The sequence below is a fragment of the Bacillus rossius genome, chromosome 5, assembly GCF_032445375.1.
Source record: "Bacillus rossius redtenbacheri isolate Brsri chromosome 5, Brsri_v3, whole genome shotgun sequence".
Lineage (NCBI taxonomy): Eukaryota > Metazoa > Arthropoda > Insecta > Phasmatodea > Bacillidae > Bacillus > Bacillus rossius.
The window spans coordinates 67,008,849-67,033,026 of record NC_086333.1 but is presented as its reverse complement, the minus strand read 5'-3'; the positions used below and the strand labels follow the sequence as shown (position 1 = coordinate 67,033,026).

Genomic DNA, 24,178 nt, shown 5'->3' with positions numbered 1-24,178 from the left:
CTTTATTGCCGAAATTGTTGTAATAAGCAATGAAAACCACATTAACTTTTCACTTCGCTTTATAAACAGTCGAGTGGAAGAGAGATAGATGCGGTGCAAGCGTAACTGGACACACTGTAACGGAACAATGTGCGTAACGGGACACAGCGTAACGGAACAATGTGCGTAACGGGACACTTTTTCGTGCGTGCAGCCGGCGTTAATCGATTTATTAGACGTTGTCACGACAAAAACACAGTTAATGAATTATTTTTCCCAGCAGCAACTGCTGATGCTACATATATTTGAAGTAATAAGCCCGATAACCATAGGCGTGCCTACAGGGGGGGCCAGGTGGGCCATGCCCCCCCCCCCCCTAATGTAATCACTCAGATCGGCATTTTCTCTAATGCGTTCGTTAATATTCGTATATTCCTGGCACTGTGACACTCACACTGTGTTTCAGTGTTGCATCATGCTAATTAACAATATTTTTAAACATTTTATCGTTCTGGAAATACAGCCGCCTTATTTTATTTAAAACATGAGGTCCCTTAAAATGGCCAAGCAAAAAAAATATTTTAAGAGGTTTGTTAAAGTTCTGTTTGAATTGCTGTGTTTGCATTCACTAAAAAGAAGTTCATTTCAAGGTAGATCTGGACCAAGCTATTGAAAATTCGAGGGGGGGAAATGTGTAAGTACCCTTTAAACATTGTCTATGGAAAAAAAACCATATTTTCAAGATTGTTAAAACTATACGGATATAAATATTAACTAGTAAACATATCTCGTTGATACTGCACAAAAATATAAATAAGTCAATGAGTGAATGTATTTAGGCTATTTAACATTCTAAATTCAGCTTCTGATTTAATAATTTAGCAGGGCCCCCCCTAATGGAAATGTCTGGGCACACCTATGCCGATAACCTGATCTGTTGGAGATAGTCAACGTCGAGTTGTGACTTGTCAGTAGTGATGGGCGGAACGATTCAGTTGACCGGAATCGATTCGTCTGAATCAGTTCAGTGTGTTGATTCTTTCAAAAGATTTCGTTCATTTCGTACTGACCACCGACAACGGGATTCGGCACCTCTCAAAAATCATAACTCGTTCAACTGTTCGTTATGTCAAGGCGGTTAACATAACATAACCTCACTTATATGAATACACTTGAAAAAGTTTATAAACAAAATTTATATCACTAATATTAACAATAAATACATGCATTTTAATTATATGGACCAGCGTTAAAATTAATGTCTAAAGTATAAGATTTAAAAGCCCAGATTAATATATTTTGTATGTAGCATTTTTGTATACGGTATGTAGCCTTTTTTTTTTTTTTTTTTCATCTTGTGAAAATTAGGTTGCATGGGGTGCGCTCGTGAGAAATGTCTTATACCTGACGCCGATACGTGCCCAACGGCCCTGGAATATTAGAAGAGGGCATGACTGGAGCTGCCAACCTAAGCTGATCTCTAGGAAGTGGGTTGTCTTGGGAGGATGCTGAGAAAAGCGGTCCCTGTCACGAAGTCGGACACAGTAGGTTATTGTAATCCGGTCGGCTCGGATAGCTGAAATTCGAGATGTCTTACTGTTACAAAATACGCGCTTGAACACAATTAAAAGATCTCACAGATAAATTTAGCAAAAAAAAAAAAAAAAAAAAAACTAGACAATCGTGAATAATAATTATAACGCGATACTTGCTGAGTATCTAACCCCCACTCCCATCCCTTTCCCTTTGATTAGATATCGTTTTGCTCGTGTGAACTCGCGCACGCTCCTATCGTGCTCTAAGAATGCGGTTAGGGCACAGGTGTAGCATGGCCAAAACCTAAGCCCTTATTTTGGTTGTGTTGGAATACCGGCCTCAGTGTCTGGAAGGCCCTGGGTGTGAACAACTGAAACACTCCAACGGCTCCCCGCCAGCTGGCGTGAGTCGGGTCGTGATGTCGCTCAGGCATCCCGTCACGCGACCCCGCAGGCCCGCCATTGTGCTCCTTATTGTCCCATCAGCGAGACTTAGGCTGGGTTCACAATTGAAAAAATAACAGTAACAGTAACAGTAGGTCGTGTGCATAGGATATGAACGCCATGTTTCCTAACCTAACGATTCACAATAGCAGAAAATTGGTCGTGTGCATGGGAGCGAGGTCGTACGCATAGGAGTGAAATGAATATATTTTATTTCGGTCGCGTACGCATGGCACAACAGCCAATGAGAGAAGAGCAGGGTGTTTTTTTGGCGGGACTAGAAATATGTTTATATTTACTAACCATATTGTGGTAAGAAAATGTTGAGATAATAATAGTATTATCGTTATTTTGAAAGTTAATATGTTTATTTACTAACACTGCTAACAGATGTCGCATAGTTCACGAAATTTCATTGGCTGAAATTAACAGTAGGAATTCAATTGTGAACCGATTTCGCAGTTCGCACAGGTCGTGTGCACAGGTCGTGTGCATGGCTTTCTATGCACTCGGTTAATTTTTTTAAATTGTGAACCCAGCCTTAGTCGCGGCGTGTCGGCTCCAAGCTCCAACCGGATCCCTGGCAGGCGTGGAGGTGTTGGTTCTGTCACAACTTAGAAACACACAAGATAGAGTTTAATATAGAGACCGGAAAAAATTCGCGGATTCATTCGGCGATAGGCTAGAAGTCAAATACATATACCTTTCAGATGATTTTGCTATGGGCTTACTGTTCATCTGGACGAATATCAACCAGTTATAAACCCTCAAACCAAAGAAGAAATCGAATCACAGACAAACCAGCTGAGACGACTTACAAGTCAGCAGCCAATGAACTGGCGTTATTTGCCCGAGTGTACAGGGGAATTTTCAGTCTATCCTGAAGGCCGTCGAAACCGCGAATTTTTCCGGTCCCTAATTATGACATTTGTAAGTTGTGTGTTTCTAAGTTGTGATGGTTCTATGTTATAACTTTCTTTGTTACGGCGTTTCTAAATTGTGTGTTTCTAAGAAACGTGTTTCTAAGTCAATGACAGTTATACAGGGCCTGATTAACCCTTAGGCTAATTAGGTTGCAGCCTAGGGCGCGAGGATCCGCGGGGGTTGGGGGGGTGGGGGAGGGATGGCTGAAATCGTGTCTTCGCATGCACTATTAATCTAGCATCATTGCAGCCAATACAAGTCATGCGGCCAAAAACACGACATGAATTTGGTTTTCTACTTGGTAGCCTGCAGTCACTTGTCATTATTTTGGTCGTATAATGCGTGAGGTGCTTTCCCTTTATGTACGGTCAGCTAAAAAAAAAAATGGTTTGCCACCCTAAGGTTGAATGTCGTGCAGATATAAAGACAACGTTAGTTTCGCTTGCAGATCGATCTTAAAATTTTTATTATGTAGTATGAACCATGTTAAAATTTTCACACTAGTAAACAAAGTCAAAACTAATATACTACTTTTTAGGCCGACCGTAACACACACACACACCTGGCGGGGGCCCGTCCTCATAATTAGCCAAGGGCGGTCAGAATTCTTGATCAGTCGCTGCAGTTATAAGTTGTGTGTTTCTAAGTTGTGATAGTTCTAAGTTAAGACTTTCTAAGTTATGATGTTTCTAAGTTGTGTGGCTCGGTGTTGTGTGTTACTAAGTTATGATAGTTCTAATTTATGACAGTTCTAGGTTAAGTGGAAATTTTCCAACAATTCTAAGTTATGAATGTTCTACGTTTTGACTTTCTTAGTTAAGTTATGTGGGGATCCCGTGGACGTGGAATAGACGGCCATCTTCAACTCAGCCTTTTTTCAGGCCGTTAATGCTTGTGTGTCGTTTATTACTGGCTGGGTTCACGAGCCCCGAAAGCTCGGAGGCGTGTTTGGAAGGGGGGAGGGTTAAGGGCGACAATGACTCGCGCATCACACGCTTCTTCGCCTCTACGCGCCAGGCACCGAACAAGCGTGCTGTCTTCGCGTCGGTAATGCGCCTCCGTGGGAATATAAGTGGTGAAATATCATGTTGAATTTATGGTTCAATATTTGAGGGTGTATCTTAGGAATACTTGAAATAAAAAAAATAATAAAATATAATATAGGCTATTGCTATCTAGAAAATCATTGCTTCAGGTAGTGAAATCATTTTCGAAACTCACATTCATTCTTTATAATATGAGTACAGTAAAATGATAACTTCTTACTGGTATGAATACTAGGTACTATATGTGAAATTTTTCATCCCTGCTGTTCATTAACAATACATTTTAAAACTAAATAAACTATGAAACGAAACTACCATAAGAGAGAAAAAGCACTCTTAAATGATTTCCGTAATTTTTAAACGTTTAATATATCTGTGACGGTTTGTAAATGGCTCGTTAAGGCGGATTTGGCCTCGCCATTTTGAATTTTTATGTATTTTGATACCGCTTGCAATAAAGCTGCCGTGCAATTTTTTTTTCTGTTGTTGTTTGACATGGTGTGGGGCATAGCTTTGGCTATACTTGTTGAAGTCAACACCTGTGAACTGTTGTTATTATCATTATAATTGTAGTCGCCCGCATGAAGCATGGAATAATAAGTCGTTTCATCGCTTACAGACTTATGCCCGTTAGTAAGTATGTGGTTGCAACAAAATGTAGAAGGTCTGGGAAATATGATTTATGCCTTGACGTGACCAAAATTGGGATAAATAGTTCAAAGCTAGAATTATAACAAAAGGATGGAAAAATCTAAGATGGCGGGGTCTAATATCCCTTAACACCCGGAGACCTGCACACCGTGTGGCGGCCCAGTCAGGTGGCCACCTTAAGGCATGGCACACAATCAAACGGAATGCTTGAAGTTAATTGGGATTGAGTGCAACATGCATTTTTTTCCTTCTTAAATCATATTGTTACGAACGTGAGCAAGGCCGGGACACGTGCAGGTGCAGAGCTGGCTGGCGGCTGCCGCAACATGATATGCGCCGCGCGCGCCTGGAAGATAACAAGGATTGTCGCTTTCCCCCCTCCTTCTCACCACTCCCCGCACGGCGTCCTGCCTTTGACACGTAACTGACACCGGACAGCTGGGAGTTGCGCGAGCCGCCGACACGTGTTTCGAGAGATTTCTGCCGTCGGGTCGGCGCGGAATGACGCGAATGGCCCCGGTCGCATTCGGGAGTTCTGGAAGGTGACTGGGCCTATATATGTGTGCCCGGGACGCCTGCCGAGAGTTCAGTCTGAGTGAGTAGAGAGAGTTCAGAGTGAAGTCGGGAGCTTTCCCGCGGCGGAGTTTTCGGGTGCGATAGAGTGGCGAAGTCCCTGGACGAAGGTTCCAGAGCGAAGAGTTCAGTTCGGGGGCGATAGTGTCGCGGGCGCGGCGGAGTTCCGAGCGAAGTTCCGAGCGAGGCGTCGAGTGAGATCTCGGCGAAGGGGAAGTGCGACGGCGGCGGCGGAGTGCGGCGACGGAGTCCCGCGGCGGAGACCCACGAGGGGTGCTGCGGCGAGAGTTACGCCAGAGGTGCGGCCCAGCAATCGAATTTAAAAAAATACTGCAACTGTAATAAATACTCTTTGGCTTCTGGGTCGATGTCAAGTGCGTGGGAATGATGGAGTGCCCGACGTTTCGGCGAAACTTGTCGCGGACATTTTAATTCCTGCATAATTTTTTTTTAAACCATTGAAAAGAAAATCAAATATTCAACGATTTAACTTCATTTTGTTGTATAATGCTTATTATGTGAGCAGTTAATACTGGATAGCTATTCATTCAACGTTTTACAAATAACTTTATTTGTTGGAAGCAATGGGACAACACAAACCATACTTAAATGCCCGGGTAGGAATCCGAACCCAGTATAACTGCGAACAATATTTTGTAGCGATACAGTTGTTTTCATGTAAATGTACAAAAAAATTTAATATCTGTAGTTTTACATTAGAGAGAGAAATATACAGTTGTACTTGAAAATACACGTGTTTCACCAGTACCTATACTAAAAATTTGTTAAGCCATCAGTGATTTTCTAGGGATTTGACTTGTATGTACTTTAGCAGAAGGTTACCAAGAAAGGTAAACCTTCCGCGAATACTGCTGTACCAATTTCACGTTGGCCTTATCGCGTTCCCACTGATACGAGGCTGCCACACAATCATCTCTTATCGACCTCTGGCAGGCACTAAGCTCGGGACACTCGAAAGATTGATGTGGAGGTTTTATCACCTCACGTTACTCAGCGGTACCTTGTCACCCGCTGGTTTGTCAGCTGCAGGGAGTCCAGTTCATTCGCCGGCGAAACCTCGCGGGTATACGAGCGCTGTTCGAACATCTCCAGGTAAACATAGATCGTAGACAGTCGCGACCAGTCACTACTACTACTACTACTACTACTACTTTTATCTCTGGGTTGAGGTCGCCTCCGTGTGCAACAATTGCGTGCCCGACGTTTGGGCATGTCTTTTTTTTAGCAGCCATCTTCAAGGGGCGATTAACACAACTGAACGCATAAAATACCGTCCCGAAACACCTGGCCCTCAAGTTTTTATCTCACCCTTGAAAGATGGCTGCACAAACTCATGCCGAAACGTCCGGCACCCCGTGACTACCACGAGCATGGCCTAAATCGAAAGGGAAAAAAAATGCTTTATCTATAGGTAATTATCGCATTTGTCTCAACTTTACGTGTGCGATCTCACAAACGAGCTTAAACTTTGGTGATAACTGGTATTAGAGGTCTACTCAGGATAACCTTACACTGATAATGTGTTTGTCATCAGTGCCCTGGAACAGCAAAATCACTTGAAGGAGAGAAAAAAATAGCATTTAAAAGTTAACATTTCTGTAGTTTACTTTAAATGCTAGCATATACAGCCACCACTGATTGGCTGTACAAATCTCGGAATGCCTTAAATATTTAAAAAATTTGGTTCGCTGTTTGGAGCTACGTTTGGCTGAAAGATGCGTAGGCTACTGGTGGATTTGATTCGCATTCAGATGGATTCCTTCTTCAACGTGACTGTTCAAATCTCCCGCCACTTGACAGAGCTAGCACATTGACGCGCGGGCTATTTAATTGAATTCTTGCGTTAATCGCTTTAAACTGCAAAACCACGTTACCTTAAAAAAAACTAACACGAACAGGTAATTAATTCATTGTGGTATGGAAGTATACCACTGTGGAGTGAGTGTGTGTACTAGGGTTGAAGACGCTTTGGTTAGCAATTTCTTGGCAAAACAAATAGCAGCTTTCGGGGAATCTCTCACATGCTCTATGACACTATGGGGATTTTGCGAACCCCGTATGCGAACATAGTGCCTGTTGACCTTACCACAGACGTGGAAGGTAGCTTCGTCGTTGCGAAATGTCACTTGCATAAGCTGCACGACATGGTTTATCATCTCCGTGTAAAGCCTGCAGTATCTGCGTTTTATACGCATGCATATTCAGTCTCTTGTGCGAAATATTTTTGCACTGTCGATCTGGACATTCCTAGTTCCCGAGAGGCACGACGTGTTGACTTGGTAGGGCTTCGAGTGAAAGTTAGTGTCTTGCACAGCTGCAACAAGCGCTTCCCTGACGGATGGCCGCCCTTTTCGCAGACGGTCTAACACAGAGCCGGTCTCCTTAAATTGTGTGTACCACTATATGATGCTTCTTCTATCAGGTGGTGGTCGTCCACATTCAGTCCGGAAGTTCCGCTGCACACTACGTGGTGACTGTGTCTCATGAAACCACAAGACACACTTGGCTTTCTCTTGGGGACGACGTCATTTTGTGAAGACACAATGTTCTCTATGCAGATTCCACCTGAAACATGAAAAAAAACCGTTAGATATTGGTCTTTATTTTGCCGCAAACAGCACGTTTCTAACTGCAATTATTTTTGTGTTATGATTTTTTGAAATTGTACAAAGACTTTATGGCCATCCTGTATAAAGGCTAATGCTTCAGTTTGTCTCACGCTTAGAGTGCAGTACAGAGCAAATGTCGAACACTGTTGACAGATTATAACCATCCAGCTTGTTAAACATTAAAAATATAATTTTGTACACCACCTTTAGTTATAACAAGTTTTAAATTTTTAAATTTTACTAGTCCTTGATTTTTTTAAAGATATAAATGTCTATTGAAAGTATTCTCACAGTTATAATCAATCAGACAAAAACAGTAATTAAATGCTAATCACCTGTTGTTATTTCACAGACGAAACTATCTGTAGCGGTCAGTAACTATTAATAATAAGGCATGTCACAAAATTGTGTTATGCTCTAAAGTGAAAAAAAAAATTATTACATTTTATAAAATATTCACAAAAACAATTGAAACTAAGATGGTGTCTTTCAATTACGACTCCTTAAAAATAAAAATAAAAAAAGTTCCACGTAGAATTTTTGATGAAATATAACAGGAAAAAATATTTCCAAAAATTATCTTTCCAAATTTTGCTTTACAAAATGCAATGTTTCGGATACATTTTAACAATTTTTTTTTGCGTTACAACGTTGCGTCTAAAAGTTTTTTTTGTTTGATTTATGTATATTTGGCAACAGAGCACACCGAAACAAGCACAGCGCTAGTGGCAGTAATCGTGCATTGGCAAGAGAGAGTAAATGCACATTTAAACGCACGCAGCAATCTCAATATGAGACACACGCTACAGAAGGCGAGCTGGTGCAGTAGCAAGACGTTCGACTCGCATCTCACAGAACCAAGGTTCGAGTCCCAGTTCATCCAAGCAGTGGTAACACTGAACTTACCGGGACCTTGGGCTATTTATTTATGCGGGACCCTAATATTTTTGAGAGGGGCCTTACCGGGATGGAGGGAGATATGGAATAACCCCCAGAGATTTAAAAAAACAGGGGGGGGGGGGGAGGGTGGTTTCGAAAGCCTTCCCTATAGAAAAATTTGAAGAAAAAAAATAATAAAAAAATTTAATAACACAGTTTTAATAATAATTCATTTAAAATATATAGATATATTTAAAGCCAAACTTGACCTTGAATTCCGACGATGGCTTGAATGGATACGTGTGCTTACTCACGCACGTTAGAAGTTATACTTACTTACCTACCGTCATAAAACACTAACTAGTATTTTGCATGCAAACAATTAATATAAATAAAATAAGAAACTGACTGGAATGATCTTATAAATACGGTTGTAAAATATAAATTTCAATCAAATGAAAAAAATTAAATAAGTACTCAGTATTCAATATTAATTTGAAAATTTTTAATTATTTCATTTAGTACAATAATCGAGATAAATTTTAATATATTAAAATTCATCAATACATTATTGTTGAATGTTTATTCTTATTTATTAATTTCATTAATTATTATTAAATAATATTTCATAATTTATAGTGCAAATAAATTATTATTAAAATACACTTAAAAAGTAAACAAACACTAATATTCATCATAAATAAATATTTATAATTATATGAACCAGTATTTAATATCGATCATTAAAATATATGATTAAAAATAACATGTATGTACCCTTTTTTTTTCACACTGTAAAATTTTTTTTTTGTATGTTGCGAGCGCAACGAAAAAAAATATCATTCACGTATTTTTTTTCCTGAACACGCCTAAAGACGTATAACTTAAAAATCAATCGCATTATTGTAGTTTCGCAAGATGCGTGTGCGGACGGCAGGTAGAGAGATAGCGGGCGGAGTGGTTATCAGCAGATACGGCGCGGCGCGGACAGATAAGGCTCGCGACCGCGCCCCAGGGGGGTCGAGCAGTCGTAGTCCCGGACAGAGCACGAGACATGAGGAGCGCAGAGTTCCCGTACGCCGACAGCGAGGTGCGGTACGCGAGGCTGCGCAAGCCGTCGCCCTCCGGAGTCCGCGCGGAGCTGAAGAGCTGCGCGCGGGCCGCCGGCGACTGCGCCAGCGGCCGGCTGCTGCTTCTGCTGGCGCTCGTGGGTGAGTCCCCGACCGCGGCTGCCGACGGCGCAGTTGTAAAAGTCCCCGTCTGGTCGGAGTCTCTGCGGGAAGCCTTCTTTCCACAGACGAGAGAGCCAAACTCCCGATCGTTGGGGGCAGGCATTTTTCGCGAAAAGATCCGAGTGCCTATCAGACTGCAACAAGGTATACCCGTGGCTGTGGTTTCCTTCCTTGTGATTGGCGGCCCTTCTGCGAGAGTTGTCGTTGCCTTATTTGACCGGAGCCACTCAGGACGCGTTTGCTTCCGCACTGAATCACTGTGATTGGTGTTGTTACAATCGATATGTACCTTGGGAGAAACTCGCCCAATCACGAAACACAGACGATGATACAGTGTTTTAACTTTCATCTAGTCTCGAAATCATTTCGCGAAATCTGCATGCCCCTACCGATCGAGCATCTTCGGTTGTTTTTTTTTTTTTTGGTTCATTGTAAATGTGTTGATAAAAGGATACTAATGGTCAATTAGGTTAGGTTAGCAACATTATAAATACTTTAAAACATTTTGGACGGTTGATTTGGTTAGGATAGCTACACATTAAAGATACGGGAGAAAAAAAAAAGCGAGCATGAACTTCGGGGAACTTCGGGTTTTGGCTCTCCCGTCTGTGAAAAGAAGGCTTCCCCGGAGTCTACCTGCGCCGGCGAGGCGGGATGATAAGCGCGATGCTCGCTGGTGCTTCTAGCGCGGTGTCTCCTCTGGACTGGCGCGCAGTCTTCTCGTCGTGCATGGGACAACTTGTGGAACATGAGCGGTGACCGTAACATTATATGGCGGAGAAACGAAAATAAAGGTGTAACGGAAAGGCCCCTAAGTCGAGAATCTGCATCAGTTGTTTTATGCCTAAAAAATTCCTTTAAGTCATTTTTTACTCTTCTAAAAATACAGGGTTAAAAACTTAATCCGGTATCAAAACTACTTTTTCGGGTCTCAGAGAATCCTTAAACGCTTTTCGTAGGCAGACCCCACTCGGATGTCTTGAGTAGTTTTGAATCGTGTTTGTTTTTTCCTGGAGCTATGCGCCCCGTTTGTGTGTTAGGGCAGATGTCGTCCTCAAGGTCGAGTCACACTGACAAAATTTTCGCTTCTAACATCTTCAAATACGTTGTGCCAAATAAACTTTGAGGATTATGACGTCACCGAAGAAGTCACTACCGCAGCCATGTTTGTTTGATAAGTTTGGATGACTTGAGCTGCCATCAAATATGTATATACGTAGAACAGGTTCTGAAATAAGTTGGACATTGGGTGCGATCGGCCTGTCAGAATCATGTCCAGCGTAAACAGAAACTACATCGGTTTCTGTCTCAACGACTCTTTAAATTGGCGAAGAGCACATTGCCGATCAAAGAGGTTAAAATATTAAACAACTGAAATATTTTTTTTATGTGCATATCATATGCAAAAACATTTTGTGGGTAAAAATGAAATTATATATCTATAACTTTAAAAAAATCTCTGTAAATATATTTAATTTTGTAACGAATATTATTGTAATTAAAATTTATTCTTGTGAAAAAAGTTTTTAAAATGCACAAACATAATATTAAGTTTGAAACATGGGTCCAGCGCTTTGATGCATAATTTAATTTCAAAATTGAAAAGTTTGAGGTAGCTCAGACAAAAAAAACTGTTATAGTGTAACATTATTTAAAACATATTTGAAGTTATCCATACAAATATATTTGATGGAGAAAATTGGAAACCTTTTTCCGTCCAATACTTCCCCTCCAATTCTATTTTAAGCTATCATTCCGAAGCTAATCCGAGGGGTAGACACGGATGAATAAATATTAAATTTCATACAATAATTCTGGATGAGTCCCCAACCAGGGCTGCCAACAGTCTAGTTGGAAAAGTTGCTTAGACGGAATGATCGCCAACTTCACTCCTTTAGAGGTACATATATCATTTTTAGAACTAACTTGAAGGGAAGACACATATGAATTAATATTAAATATCTTACAACAATTTTTTAAAATGTATTATTATGTTGAGTAACCAATATGCAATATGTGGCATGTAATTAAGAAACAAAAAAAACAAATCTCTTAAATACCGTATTTACCACAAAAAAAATTGAAAAATATTAAATCAAAACTAAGAAGAATAACAATGAAACAAAATGTTATGGACATAAATATATAAAATATTTTAGAATACCTAGTTCTGTAAGAATATTGCTTCATATCAGTGTCAGCTGACAACATTTTCTACATATGCAAACAAAAAATGCTAATACACGACAATATTTATAATATGATAATATTTCTATGTAGTGGTCCGCCAGTGGGCTACCAATGTCTTATAGCATTCCAGAGAGTCGTAATATTGTCATTAAACTGCCTCTAAACACTTCTAGTAATTTTTTAACACGAAAATGTTTATTTCAATGTTTAACTGTTTTATTTTTCCTATTATATTTTATTCGCAGTAATGATTGTTTTAGGCATGGGGAAAGAAGCCACAACCCCAATCCGAACTGTTCTGAAGATTACCGAAGAAATAATATTAGGTTCGGTCAGTGTAATAAATAATAGTTCTTTATTTTTTTCTCCTGGGAGTGTACGTTAGGTTAGGGTAGGTTATCGTAACTAATATTAAAGGTTGTTTTTTTTTTTGGTTAGGTTAGCGTTATTCAAAATACTTTATGACCGTAAAATATATCAATCCTTGCAATATGGGTTTTTTTTTTCACGATAGATCGGCAAACTTCGGTGAACTTCGGAATCGTTCGAGCGCTGCTTTTATCCTTGTGAAATGTAGGCTTCCCTTCATGCATACCCTTTAATTGGGGGGAAGCCTAAGATGTACATCAAGCTCTGTCCCTGCCCGAACACGCCCGAATATTCACCTTCGGCCAACCTCAGGATTTGTTTTATTTTTGCGCAGGAAAATTGAATTCAAATATTAAAAGTGGTCGGTTAGGTTAGCTACATTAAAGCACTTTAGAACACTATGAACGGTTAGTTAGGTTAGTATAGCGACATTAAAATAAACAGAGAAATATAAATATATATAAATAAACCCGAGGTTGGCCGAAGGTGAATATTCGGGCGTGTTTGGGCAGGGACAGAACTTGATGTACATCTTAGGCTTCCCTCAATGGCTTCTCTTGCAGACGGCCGCCAATAGCAAAGAAGAAACCTCTGATGCGGGCACACCTTACTGCAGTCTGATGAGCGTTCAATTTTTTTTTGAAAAAAAAAAAAAAAAAACGCTCTACGCATTTTTCTTTACTTTTATTGCTAAGCAAAGAGACACTATTCAAGATAGAGCGATTCGTTTCAGGTAGGTGATGCAAGGTACTTTCAGACTTTGATAGCTGAGTATTCTTTTGAATGAAACACAATAGGCATTGATAAGTTATCAGTTTTAAACCTTGTGTTACACGAAACGTTTTTTTTTTGTTTATTACCTTATAATTCGAGAAAAGGTTTTATGGTTTTATTTTTAGTAGGAATTCGTTTTTTAAAACAGAGGATTTCGGTGTTTTGGTATGCTTACTCCACAAAAATAGTAGTAAAATTTACGTGCTGCATTTTTACAATAAAATAATATGTAATAAATTTGTCTAAGACAAATCAATACAGGACAATAAAAATAAATGAACGAGCATTTGTGGTTTAATAAATGATTCAATGAGAGTTGCGCAATAAAACAAATAATTTTTTTTTTATCCATGCACTTTGGCGCAATTTTTTTGTCCGAAAATAACATTATTTGAATGCCAACCATTAAAATATTATATTTTTTTGACGTGACGTCTAATAAATCGATGAACGCCGGCTGCACGCACAAAAAAAGATGACTCATTGTCCCGTTAACGCACATTGTCCCGTTACGCTTTGTCACGTTACGCTCATTGTACGGTTGCGCCGCATCTATCTCTCTTCCACTCGATTGGAACAACCATCGATTTGACTTTTTCGAGGCACATTAAACTTGAAACACTCCCATTCGTTTCCTACTTTTCCTATCATCGTCCTATCCTTAACAGAATAACACAGATTGGAAGAAGTTAAATAGCAAACATGTATAAACTTTATAGTTAAAATAATCTCTTCTATAAAGTAATAAACATATTTGACTTAATGAGTGTAAATAAAAGTAAATTTATCAATTAAATTGTATATTTCATTTCACTCCTTCTTTGTATCCATACAAAATAGTGATAATTCAATAAAAACGATTCAATTTTATTCATAAAAGTATGCAATAATTTTTAATTAATGTTTTGTTATGACGTCACGTTAAACTATCGTCCGTAAACCGACATTACAGACAACCAATTTTTCATAATTTGTATTAAGGTTTGGTTAAATGTTACTTAATTCCATGATATAACTTGCATTTAGGTGTTACGCGGTGTTTTGACATTAATTTCGGTGTTATTTTGGTTTGATCGCAATTTACCGTATACCTAATCTTGTCCCTGCTTATAATATTCGTATATCAGCCGTCGAAGTCTGACTACGCTGAAACACTGCGCCAACGAGATCACATCTGCCGCTCTAGAAAAACGTCCCATGATCCGCAATGTTATGCCGAACACAAATATAATAACCGCGAAATTGAGGGGGGGGGGGGGGGAACTAATGTGTTTTCAGAATAAGCAAACACTTGCGTGATATAGACGTTTGGGATTCGGCATTCATAAGCAACTGAGAATGTTTTTGAAGTGTAACATCTTAGCTCGCGGTATGCGACATTTGGTGTGAGTGATTTCGTGAATGTAACGGAAGTTGCACGAAACGTAAATGTGTATGACTACGATGCTGCAATCTGTGGACGGATGGCGTGAACCAAAGTTCACGCAAAGTGAAACGTTATAGTATTAACTGGTGAATGAATGTTAACAATATGGCCGGTATTTTAATAAAATTATCTGTCGAAAATTGGTCCAAAGCCAGGTTTGTAGTAATATTTCAAGTCTCTCTCCCCCCCCCCCACCCCGCTTTTATCGGAGCCGTTTCATTATATGGTTTAACATTTCAGTCTGCAAATGGAATGAATCGATCGATAGTTTACGTAGCTGCCCCGGCAACGAATTCTAGCGGCGGTTGAGGAAACTACGTGTGATTCGCATCAATAAATGTAGTTGAGAAATCAATTTACGTATTTTAATCACGCTCGGCATTATTTTAAAAGAATTCTGGGTTAAATTCCGTATCCGAGTTTCATATTTTAAGTGTATTTGCAACATGAAATAACACGAATTTGCTTGTTACTGAGGTTAGATGTTACACATCACTGGCGATCAGGTGTTAATGTTATCAGTATAAAGATATTGAGATTAAAGCGAGTTATTTCAAACGAGTTATGCTATGGGGGTTGTATTATACTATACACGCCTGTGGGCACAATTTTATTTATAAAATGTAATATTCTCTCTTTTATTAAACAAAATTACCAGGAATCAGATAGATGTCACAAACAGGTTTCGAGTTGTTGGGGAGGCTGGGAAAGGAATGAGGAAAAGAACAGGTTAGAGCACGTACTGACCTTTCTCAAAAAACAACTTTGGCAGGAGAGAATAGAGCTTCGTTGTCCACAGCGTGCGCTGGCTTTCTCTCGACAGAGAGGTTTTTTTTTTTAAGTTACACTTCTTTAGGGCGCGTTATAAAAAAAAGATGACAGTGAATTTTTACGATGCGCGCGCAGTATGCAACAAATATTTACAGGATGAAAAATGGCTACATAAGTGAGCTTTTAAATCTTATCATAGCTATATAAGTGAGCTTTTAAATCATATATTTTAGTGATTAATATTGAATAATTGTCCCTATGATTAGAAACATTTATTTACTGTAAACATTGGCGATAGAAATTGTGTTTATAAACTTTTTCAAGTTTATTTATATAAGTGAGGTTATGTTGCCGTAAATTATAACATTAATATTTAATAAAAGATTACAATTAATAATTTTAACTTTAAAAATATTTATTTATATCATTAATGCAAATGCATCTCGATTATTTTACTAAGAATAATTAATTTTATGCACGTTTTTGTGTTGATATTGAATATTTAGAATTAATTTATTTCTATAAATTATTTGCTTGCATAATTAAAGTTAGTTCTTTATTACGCCAAGTAAGTATAATTTCAAACGCGTGTACATGAAAGTACACGCACTCATTTTTTTTTCTTTCAGTTTTGAACAAATAACGAAGTTCAATAATGAGCTGCGGAATGTTCGCAAGTGTATTGAATGAGGTCAGTGTCCTGTAATGTCTCGCGGTCGGTGCGGAACGAGGCTAGTCTCGGCTCGTCAGCGGGCGCCGCGGCAGCCAAGTGGCCTAATTGCGGGATTAAGTCTCCCTCCCGCGCCGCTGCCGGGCGCTGAGACGCGGGAACACCACATAACTTAGAAAGTCACAACTTAGAACTGTCATAACTTAGAAAACTTGGAAAAATCCACGTAACTTAGAAACACACAACTTAGAAATATCATAACTTAGAACCACACAAATTAGAAACGTCATAACGTAGAAACTCATAACTTAGAACTATCACGACTTAGAAACACACAACTTAGAACTGTCAACTTATAAATACGTAACTTAGAAACACGCAACGCAGAACCACACAACTTAGAAACGTCATAGCGTAGAAAGTCACAACTTAGAAAATTCTAAGTTGTGTGTTTCTAAGTTATGACAGCACCCCCTGAGACGCCACAGATACGGTCGTCACGTGCCGCCCCGCGGAGCAGAACCAGACCACACGTCACTGTGTGACACGGTGTGCGTCCTAGGACGTAACTACAAGCTACTGTGCCCCGGGCGCCGAATTCAGGGGAGCGCTAAACAGCCAGAGTAACTTTTAGTGTAGATATCTATTTGAATATCGCAGTGTTGGGCAGATGAACGTAATTATTTGTATTGGAAAAATACAAATATGCATAGCGTCAAATATTAAAAAAAAAAATTGTATTTTTCGTGTACTGTCGGAATTAACGATGTAGATATCAAAAATGAAATGACGGCAAATGTTTTATTTATTAATTTACTTATCATCTAAGTTGAACAAAAAAAAATATTTGTGGGGGTGATATGAGGAGTTTTCAGTAAATGTTTTGGTTTGATTTAAAAAAGGAGTTGGGGGGGGGGGGCAGGGGGGCCGCCGAGACGAGTTCTTGTCCCGGATGGAAACTAGTTTATAGTTAGGCTTCTGTGTGCGTCTGGCGTCATCTCGCGATGCCCAGTTTGTAAATAAACTTTACAGGAGTTTCGCGGTGTTTCCGTGTGTCAGGATGAACTGCACACACACCTGCACACGAATAAGTATTTTACGAAAGATTTCTTTGGAAAATGGTTGCCAAGAAATAGTTTGTAATACAAGAAAGATATTGTAACCTTGTATAACACATGGCTATGGTTATTTTTGCATATATGAAATGCGTTTTTGGAGATAATACTGAGTATTTATTTCAGATATTGGTGCATAATATTATATTTTAATTGATTTTTCATTCAGACACAATTTTTTTTAAAAAAAAATCATGGAAAAGATAATCGAATATGATTAGACTTTATGTTGTTTTATTGTGCTTTTTAACATTCTCAGTTAAAATTGGAATGTTATTAAGGGAACGGTTTTTAATAACTTAAACTATTGGAGGTACTGGGACAACACAAAACATAAATGCTCGAGTAAGAATTCGAACCCAGTGTTACTGCGAACACTGTTTTGTAGTGATACAGTTGTTTACATGTAAATGTACAAATGTACAACTATCTTAAACTCTAAATTAGTATTTCTTTTTAAGTTACAAATTACGTAATTAATCGCGTCAGCCACGTTTGCAATTGGCAGACGTGTAACAACCACCGCTCAGTGAACTTGTCCTCGCGAATACGGTAACCGACAAGCACACAACGGAAAGACGGCATGTTAGTCATCTCCGCATTTATCCGAAGCCTTCAAATGAGAGATGCTTTCACAGGAACTCGAGTTGACCGCATTCAAGCAGTCTGGCAGATTTCCTGGCTCGAACCCACACTAATAGTGGCAAAGAACTGATGCATCGTTTCCCGCGTTGAGTACTTACCACACTTCCCTGACCAACCACGCAAGAAACACAAAAAAAAAAATGCAAGACGCAAACTTCTTACGTTTCGGCTTGCGTTTTCTCCTTCTACATTAATTTGGAAGATGCGGACGTTATGTGTATAAAATGCTTCGATTTTCTTTTTATTGTATGCAACATGTTTTTATTTGTTAACATTTCGTAGTGTGAAAGTAAATAACGTACTGAAATAAAATAATTGAGAATTTCACAATTTTTTTTATAAACCTGAATTACCAAACGAAGCCCAAGGAAGAAGGGGTGTTTCTCTAGTTTTTCAATTTCAATATTGTATTAGAGTTGACGTCTTGCAAAATTTTTGTACTTAAAAAAAATAGTTTTTTTTTTTTTTGCGTTATTTGCGTTTTGCGTTCTTTAGCTATTGCATTTCTTGCGAAGTTTATAAACTTGACCTTCAGAAAATAAAAAAATGGAGGTAATGTGTTTTACTAGGAACAGTGTTGCGGTCTTGCAAGTGTACATGTTTATTAAAGGGTATAAATTATTGCGATCAGTTCGTAGAAGGAGAATACTTGCAAAAGAATATAATGATGTATGCAAAGACCCGTAAGTTGAATGTTAATACGACTGGGAATTTTCTCTGGGGGCATGAGTGGATTCATGGAGTATTCCTGAAATCAGTGTTCCTAAATAGTTTATAACGAACGTGACACGGCCAAATTACGTAACTTTCGTCATATTTTTTTTTTAAATTTTTTTTTTTTTTGCAAAGCGCACGATCTTGTGCATTTTTGTGGGATTCCCAATAGTGTTATGATGTCAGTTACCTGGGGGTTTTGAAACTGCACGCAGATGTACGAAGTCAGAGCAAATTTCAAAGTTGGGGAAAAGACGAACACAACTCGATGTTTAGAACAGGATACTGATAGTTAGAGCCACGATTATTTCGCGAATTCATTTCACTCCAGGCTAAACTCAACGCGCTTTGTACGTGATCAAGTCTTTTTTGGAGTGCCCACTGGTCGAAAACAAGGTCACGTCCTTTGGAGGGTCACATGTGATTGTATAACCACATCTTCTCCTTGTTTTCCTTGTTTTCGACTGGCTCTGAGTTTCCCAAGGACATGCCAAGACAACTGTAGTGCGATCATCAACGTGAAGCAAATGTACATATGTGCTTCAAGTATTCTTTGCTACCCAGTGAATCCGCCAAATAATCATGGCTCTACTGATATTCTACCGGAACAGAACCAAGTTTAAACAAATTGTGAGATTACCAAGTGAGCGAGATCAAAGAAATAAAAATTTTAAATTGTGCCATGCAGTAAACAACGTAAATAGTATAACCGCAGTAGCATAACCATTATATCAATTTTTTGAGTAAATTTTCTTTTTAATTGAGTTTTCGGAGAAAATTTTTTTAAATTTTATTAAATTTTTTAATACTTTTTTTTATTCAATTGTTTGGTGTTTTCATTAAAACAAGTCATAAACACACAGACATACATACATACACACACACACACACACACACATATATATATATATATATATATATATATATATATATATATATAAAATCTTTAAACGAGAAATTCTTGTATATAAATTATATAATCTGAATCTCGGAAACGGCTCCAACGATTTTCATGAATTTTAGTATGCAGGGGTTTTCGGGGGCGATAAATCGATCTAGCTAGGATTAATTTTTAGAAAATGTCGTTTTATCCGTGTTTTCAATAATCAACTTTATCGATAATCAACTTAAACATAAATGACTCTTCCTGGCATCTATTGGCGAGTAATAATACCATTTTTTTTTATTTGGGAGCAACTAACTGCTTTAACGACACAACAACACTAAAGCTACTCCAGTAGATGGCGTTGTTAAGCAACATTAAGACAATGAGTGTTTGGTTTGAGGTTAGACCAAGAAAATCAATGGTTTACTTATATTATTAGTGTCTTTTTAACTCATGTGTTCACTTAAAAATGCCTAAACGATCTTTGAAAAAAAAAACGCTTGTAAACAATCTATCTTCACGAAGCCGCAACTCGTCTCAAGAACACTTTGAAGAACATCGTCATCAAACTGGTCAGGTTTCTCAAACTTCACACAGTGAAGACTCATTTCAAGAAAACCTCCATGAAAATATTCAGGTTTCCGCTCGTCCCACACGTGCTGCTAAAGTAAGATGCTTGCAAAACTTAACTAACGTTATACGAGCAGAAAGGTCTTGTGATTTAGATGTTTCACGAGAGCGTACGTCACAACGTGTGGCCGCTGAATTGACGAACAACAAGAGCGACGTCTGCGAGATTTGCGGCACCGCGCGGCACAACGTGTAGCTAATGAAAATTACTAACAACGAGAATACCGATTAGAAGAACAAAGACGTCGAGACGGAAGTAGAACTTAATAATTATTTACCGACTTATAAATGTGCCGTTACTGCAGCTGTGCAATATTACGCCTTGGGACCATTTGAAATTTTGTGTGTCCATTGTGGTGCATTGCATTTCCCTGAGTAACGCGTTTCTATTTGTTTGCATGGAGGAATTTTAATGGAGCAACCAAAATTTTCAAATGAATTAGTACGTCTCTTTTTAAACCGTCACCCACATTCGGAAGAATTACATAAAAAAATAAGAAAAATAAACGCATATTTTGCTCTAGCATCCTTCAATGTAGAAGATGACAGAACAATAAATAGCCATGGCATTTATAGTTTTATTGTTTGCGGACAAGTATATCATAAAATGAATATGACAGCTCACCCGACGCAAAATTATGTTGGTGTCTTTGAACGGCCACTGTACGGGCAACTATATTTTTTAGACCCTGATGAAGCCGTTAATGAAAGAGTTAACCATTCACTTAATTCTGGAATTGCTACCTCAATGATGAAGTAATTGAAGTTCATCATTCGAGCGCAAAATCGTTATGTACAGGGATATATAATGATGCGAGAAGTATAGGACGAAATGAATCGGTTAACTTCTGCCCAAGGGTTACCCCCACCATACGTAAAGCTTTTATTTAGACTTCCAGATCAAGCTGATCGCAGAAGGTTTAATATACCGGCGTGTAATTAGGTGTGTGCAGTTTTTACACTAAATGCTGATCAAAGCTTTCCAGAAAATGAAATGATTGTTCACCAGCGTAATAAAAACATCGTCTCTTTAAGTAATGTTGATAAGTGAGTCGAGCCATTTACTTACCCATTATTTTACCCAGCATGAACGGATGGTTTTAGCCAAAAATAAAAAAATAAAAATACCGAGCAAAGCTCGGTCATCCAGGTACTAGTTATTTAATACATGAAACACAAATGTAAAGTTTATATGAAAGACATGCTTCCAACTAACACGTGTGCAAACCGGCATTAAAGATAGACTTCTTGCAAATAATTCCTGCCGCTTCTGTGTAGGCCTATGGGGTATGCTGGACTAGATGGGATAGGAAATGCATTTATTGCAGCCCACTTTAAGTATTACAATAATCTTTCCAAATAAAGTTCTCTGTAAGCTAAGATGTAGCTAAGTATTATTAATTTTCTTATTCTGTCTTCAATAGATTTGTTCGTTTTTTTTTGTTTAAATCCTGGAAAAGAGTAACCCCCTGGCTACGTCCCTAAGGATATACAGTTATGTGGGTACCATATAACACCTACAAAGGCAATGCGATTCAGGGCAATGGAGAAAACTCACACCCTCTCGTTTGAACGCACATTGGGGAGAGCGATAATGGCTGTGGACTCTGACGCAGTTGTGAGTAGGTAGCTCTAATTCGTGACAGCTCTAGAGCAGTAGGTACTAGATAGAGGGCTTATAATTTGTACATATTTTCATGTAAAAAAAAAAGAGTTAATTTTAAGCCAATCACAACCAAACGTAAAATCAACTCAACTGAAACTCCTTCGTATTTAAAAAGCTTTTAAAAATTCAACTAAACCAAAAATTTGCGCAAACCTTAAGTAAACAATCTTAGTTTTGTGTGTGTGTTAATTTTAGTGTTGTCTTTAAAATGACCAGCTAGTGACTGAAAGGATTAACAGCAGAAAACCTCGAGAAATGAATCCTTTCGAACAAGTAGGCTACTACTTTCCGAAGGACGATAAGGTTTCACATTTCTGAACTAGCGTTAACACGTTTCCTCACTTCCCGGTTCTTCTTCCAATCTAGCAGACTGTTATAAACTCAGTCCCCTTGCGGGCTATTCGCTAACTTTCGCCACTTTAACTACGGTAGCCTTATCTCTCAGTTTCTCGTGGCAACACTATACATTGCTTGGCATTCTCTAGTACCGTTGCTAACGAAGTAAAAGTTAAGATGATAGGACTTGGCCACACACAGTAGCGGACCCAGAGAGGGGGGGGGGGGCTAAGGGGCTCAAGCCCCCTCCAAAAGCATCTGGGTTCACTATTGTTTTAGTGTTTGCCTTGATAAAGCCTAGCCTCAGCTGGGTCAAGCCCCTCCCAAACCAAAATCCTGGATCCGCCACTGGCCACACATCATTATGCCCTCCCCCCCCCTTTTTTTTGTCCTGCCCTTACACTTGTATTTAAATTTATATTATATAATTTGCTCACTAGTGATTCCTTTGTACGCGTTAGAAAGGATTACAAACTACATTTTTAAACATTATTTGTAAATAACCATAATTAAGTGTTGCTTTAAAACTTAAATAGATCTTCAAACATATACACGTAAACAGAAAATAAATAATACTGAAACATTTTGCACTAGCATTTAACTTACATGTGCTAAAAATAAATATACGTCTTGACTTAAAACTTAATGTTGAACATACGCTATTGCTAGTTACCTATCCAACACAATGATTAAATTCAATCTTCCCAATTGAAGGAAGCATCCAAAGAAAGAATATACCTACGATTTATTGTAATTATTCAAGATATTACAAGTTATTATGATTTTGCACTGTTTTAAAGGTATATTGTAATAATTCAAATTATTTACGCATTAATTAAAAAAAATTACAAACATTTGCTGCTCTATTCGTATCTAACGTCTCAAATAACCTCATTGACCATGAACCATAAGAACATTAACTTCGAGAAACGGTCATCTCAAGTTCTCAAATAGTTGCCCTTGGTAGCGCGGCGCACCCGCTCTCAGCACTGTGCTGCTATCTGTTGGCGCAGTTGTAAGTACTACAGTCTTCCCGCTAAGCTGTGTGCACAATTGAAAAAAATAACAGTAACAGTTACCGCCTTATTTCATAGAATCTGTTTACAATACCTATTTTAGTTTTTAATTTTTAAAAATTACTAGCATTACAAATGCGTAGTGATAATTTTGAAAAAATTAATAAAATAAAACAGACGACATAATGTATGCTTAGAAATGACAATACATTTAGGCAAATTACATTTAAAAGAAATTAATTTCGACTGTTACATCACACATAAGGTTCTTGGGCAAGGTCCTTAGTTCGTTCTTGATTGACTACTTTGAATTTTATTACTTATTAATACATCATAATATTTTGCATGTATAATTTTTTTTATGGTGCATCGTCTGCAGGAGCATAACCTACTTATAATTTCATTTCGTTATGAAGAGGGGGGGGGGGGGGGTGAATATACCACTTTTCCCGTTGTTTGCTTTCAAATTCTTTCCATTTTTGATGACAGTGCTGATTTTTTTTTATTTCGGTGGTTGGGGGGGGGGGGGGGGTAGGATGCATCACCCATCTCCTCCCTTGCGTACGCTCCTGATCGCCTGCAACAGTTTACGAAATAAAATTAAGTGAACTAGTGAACTAACACACAGACGTATTCCATCTCGTGTTTCATCCCTCATTCATCTCTAAAGGCTCTGTCAAACTTAAAACACTTACTTCGAACACCTTCCAATAAAGTTGGTCGAAATTTGTTGATAATGCTGGAAAGTTACGGAGACGACACCGCAAATGTCACTAGCACAGTTGGATGACGAGGATTTTCCCTCAGGTATTTTCTATATAGGAAGGATTCTAAAATTTCGTGGATGTTTTACGGATTCACGATAATAAAGAATCCAATGGAAACGGAAATGTTTAACGTTTCCTTCTCAACGAATCTTTAAAGTGGTGGAAAAAAACAAATGATGTGTGTTTAATTTTCAAAAAAAATAGCAAAACGTTTATTTTTCTTTGAAAATAGTGTCAATGTGATTTAAAACTAAAATTATAGTTTTAAATGTTAAGAGATGTATAACAATCATAACATGTTTAAATTTTC

The 24,178-nt window shown here is 38.3% G+C and overlaps 1 protein-coding gene across 5 annotated transcripts in view; it reads left to right on the top strand.

Moving 5' to 3' along the window:
• The first annotated feature begins 9,683 nt into the window (after positions 1 to 9,683).
• The window catches only part of LOC134531945 (leukocyte elastase inhibitor-like), a 140,603-nt gene continuing 126,108 nt past the window's right edge, over positions 9,684 to 24,178 (top strand). For 3 of the 5 annotated variants that reach the window (XM_063368011.1, XM_063368014.1, XM_063368012.1), the window contains exon 1: positions 9,700 to 9,872. In XM_063368011.1, the coding sequence (XP_063224081.1) occupies positions 9,716 to 9,872 (157 nt within the window). In that variant the 5' untranslated portion in view covers positions 9,700 to 9,715. Of the gene's footprint in view, positions 9,873 to 24,178 lie in introns of all 5 variants that reach the window. The other 2 variants (XM_063368013.1, XM_063368015.1) reach the window with 2 other exon arrangements.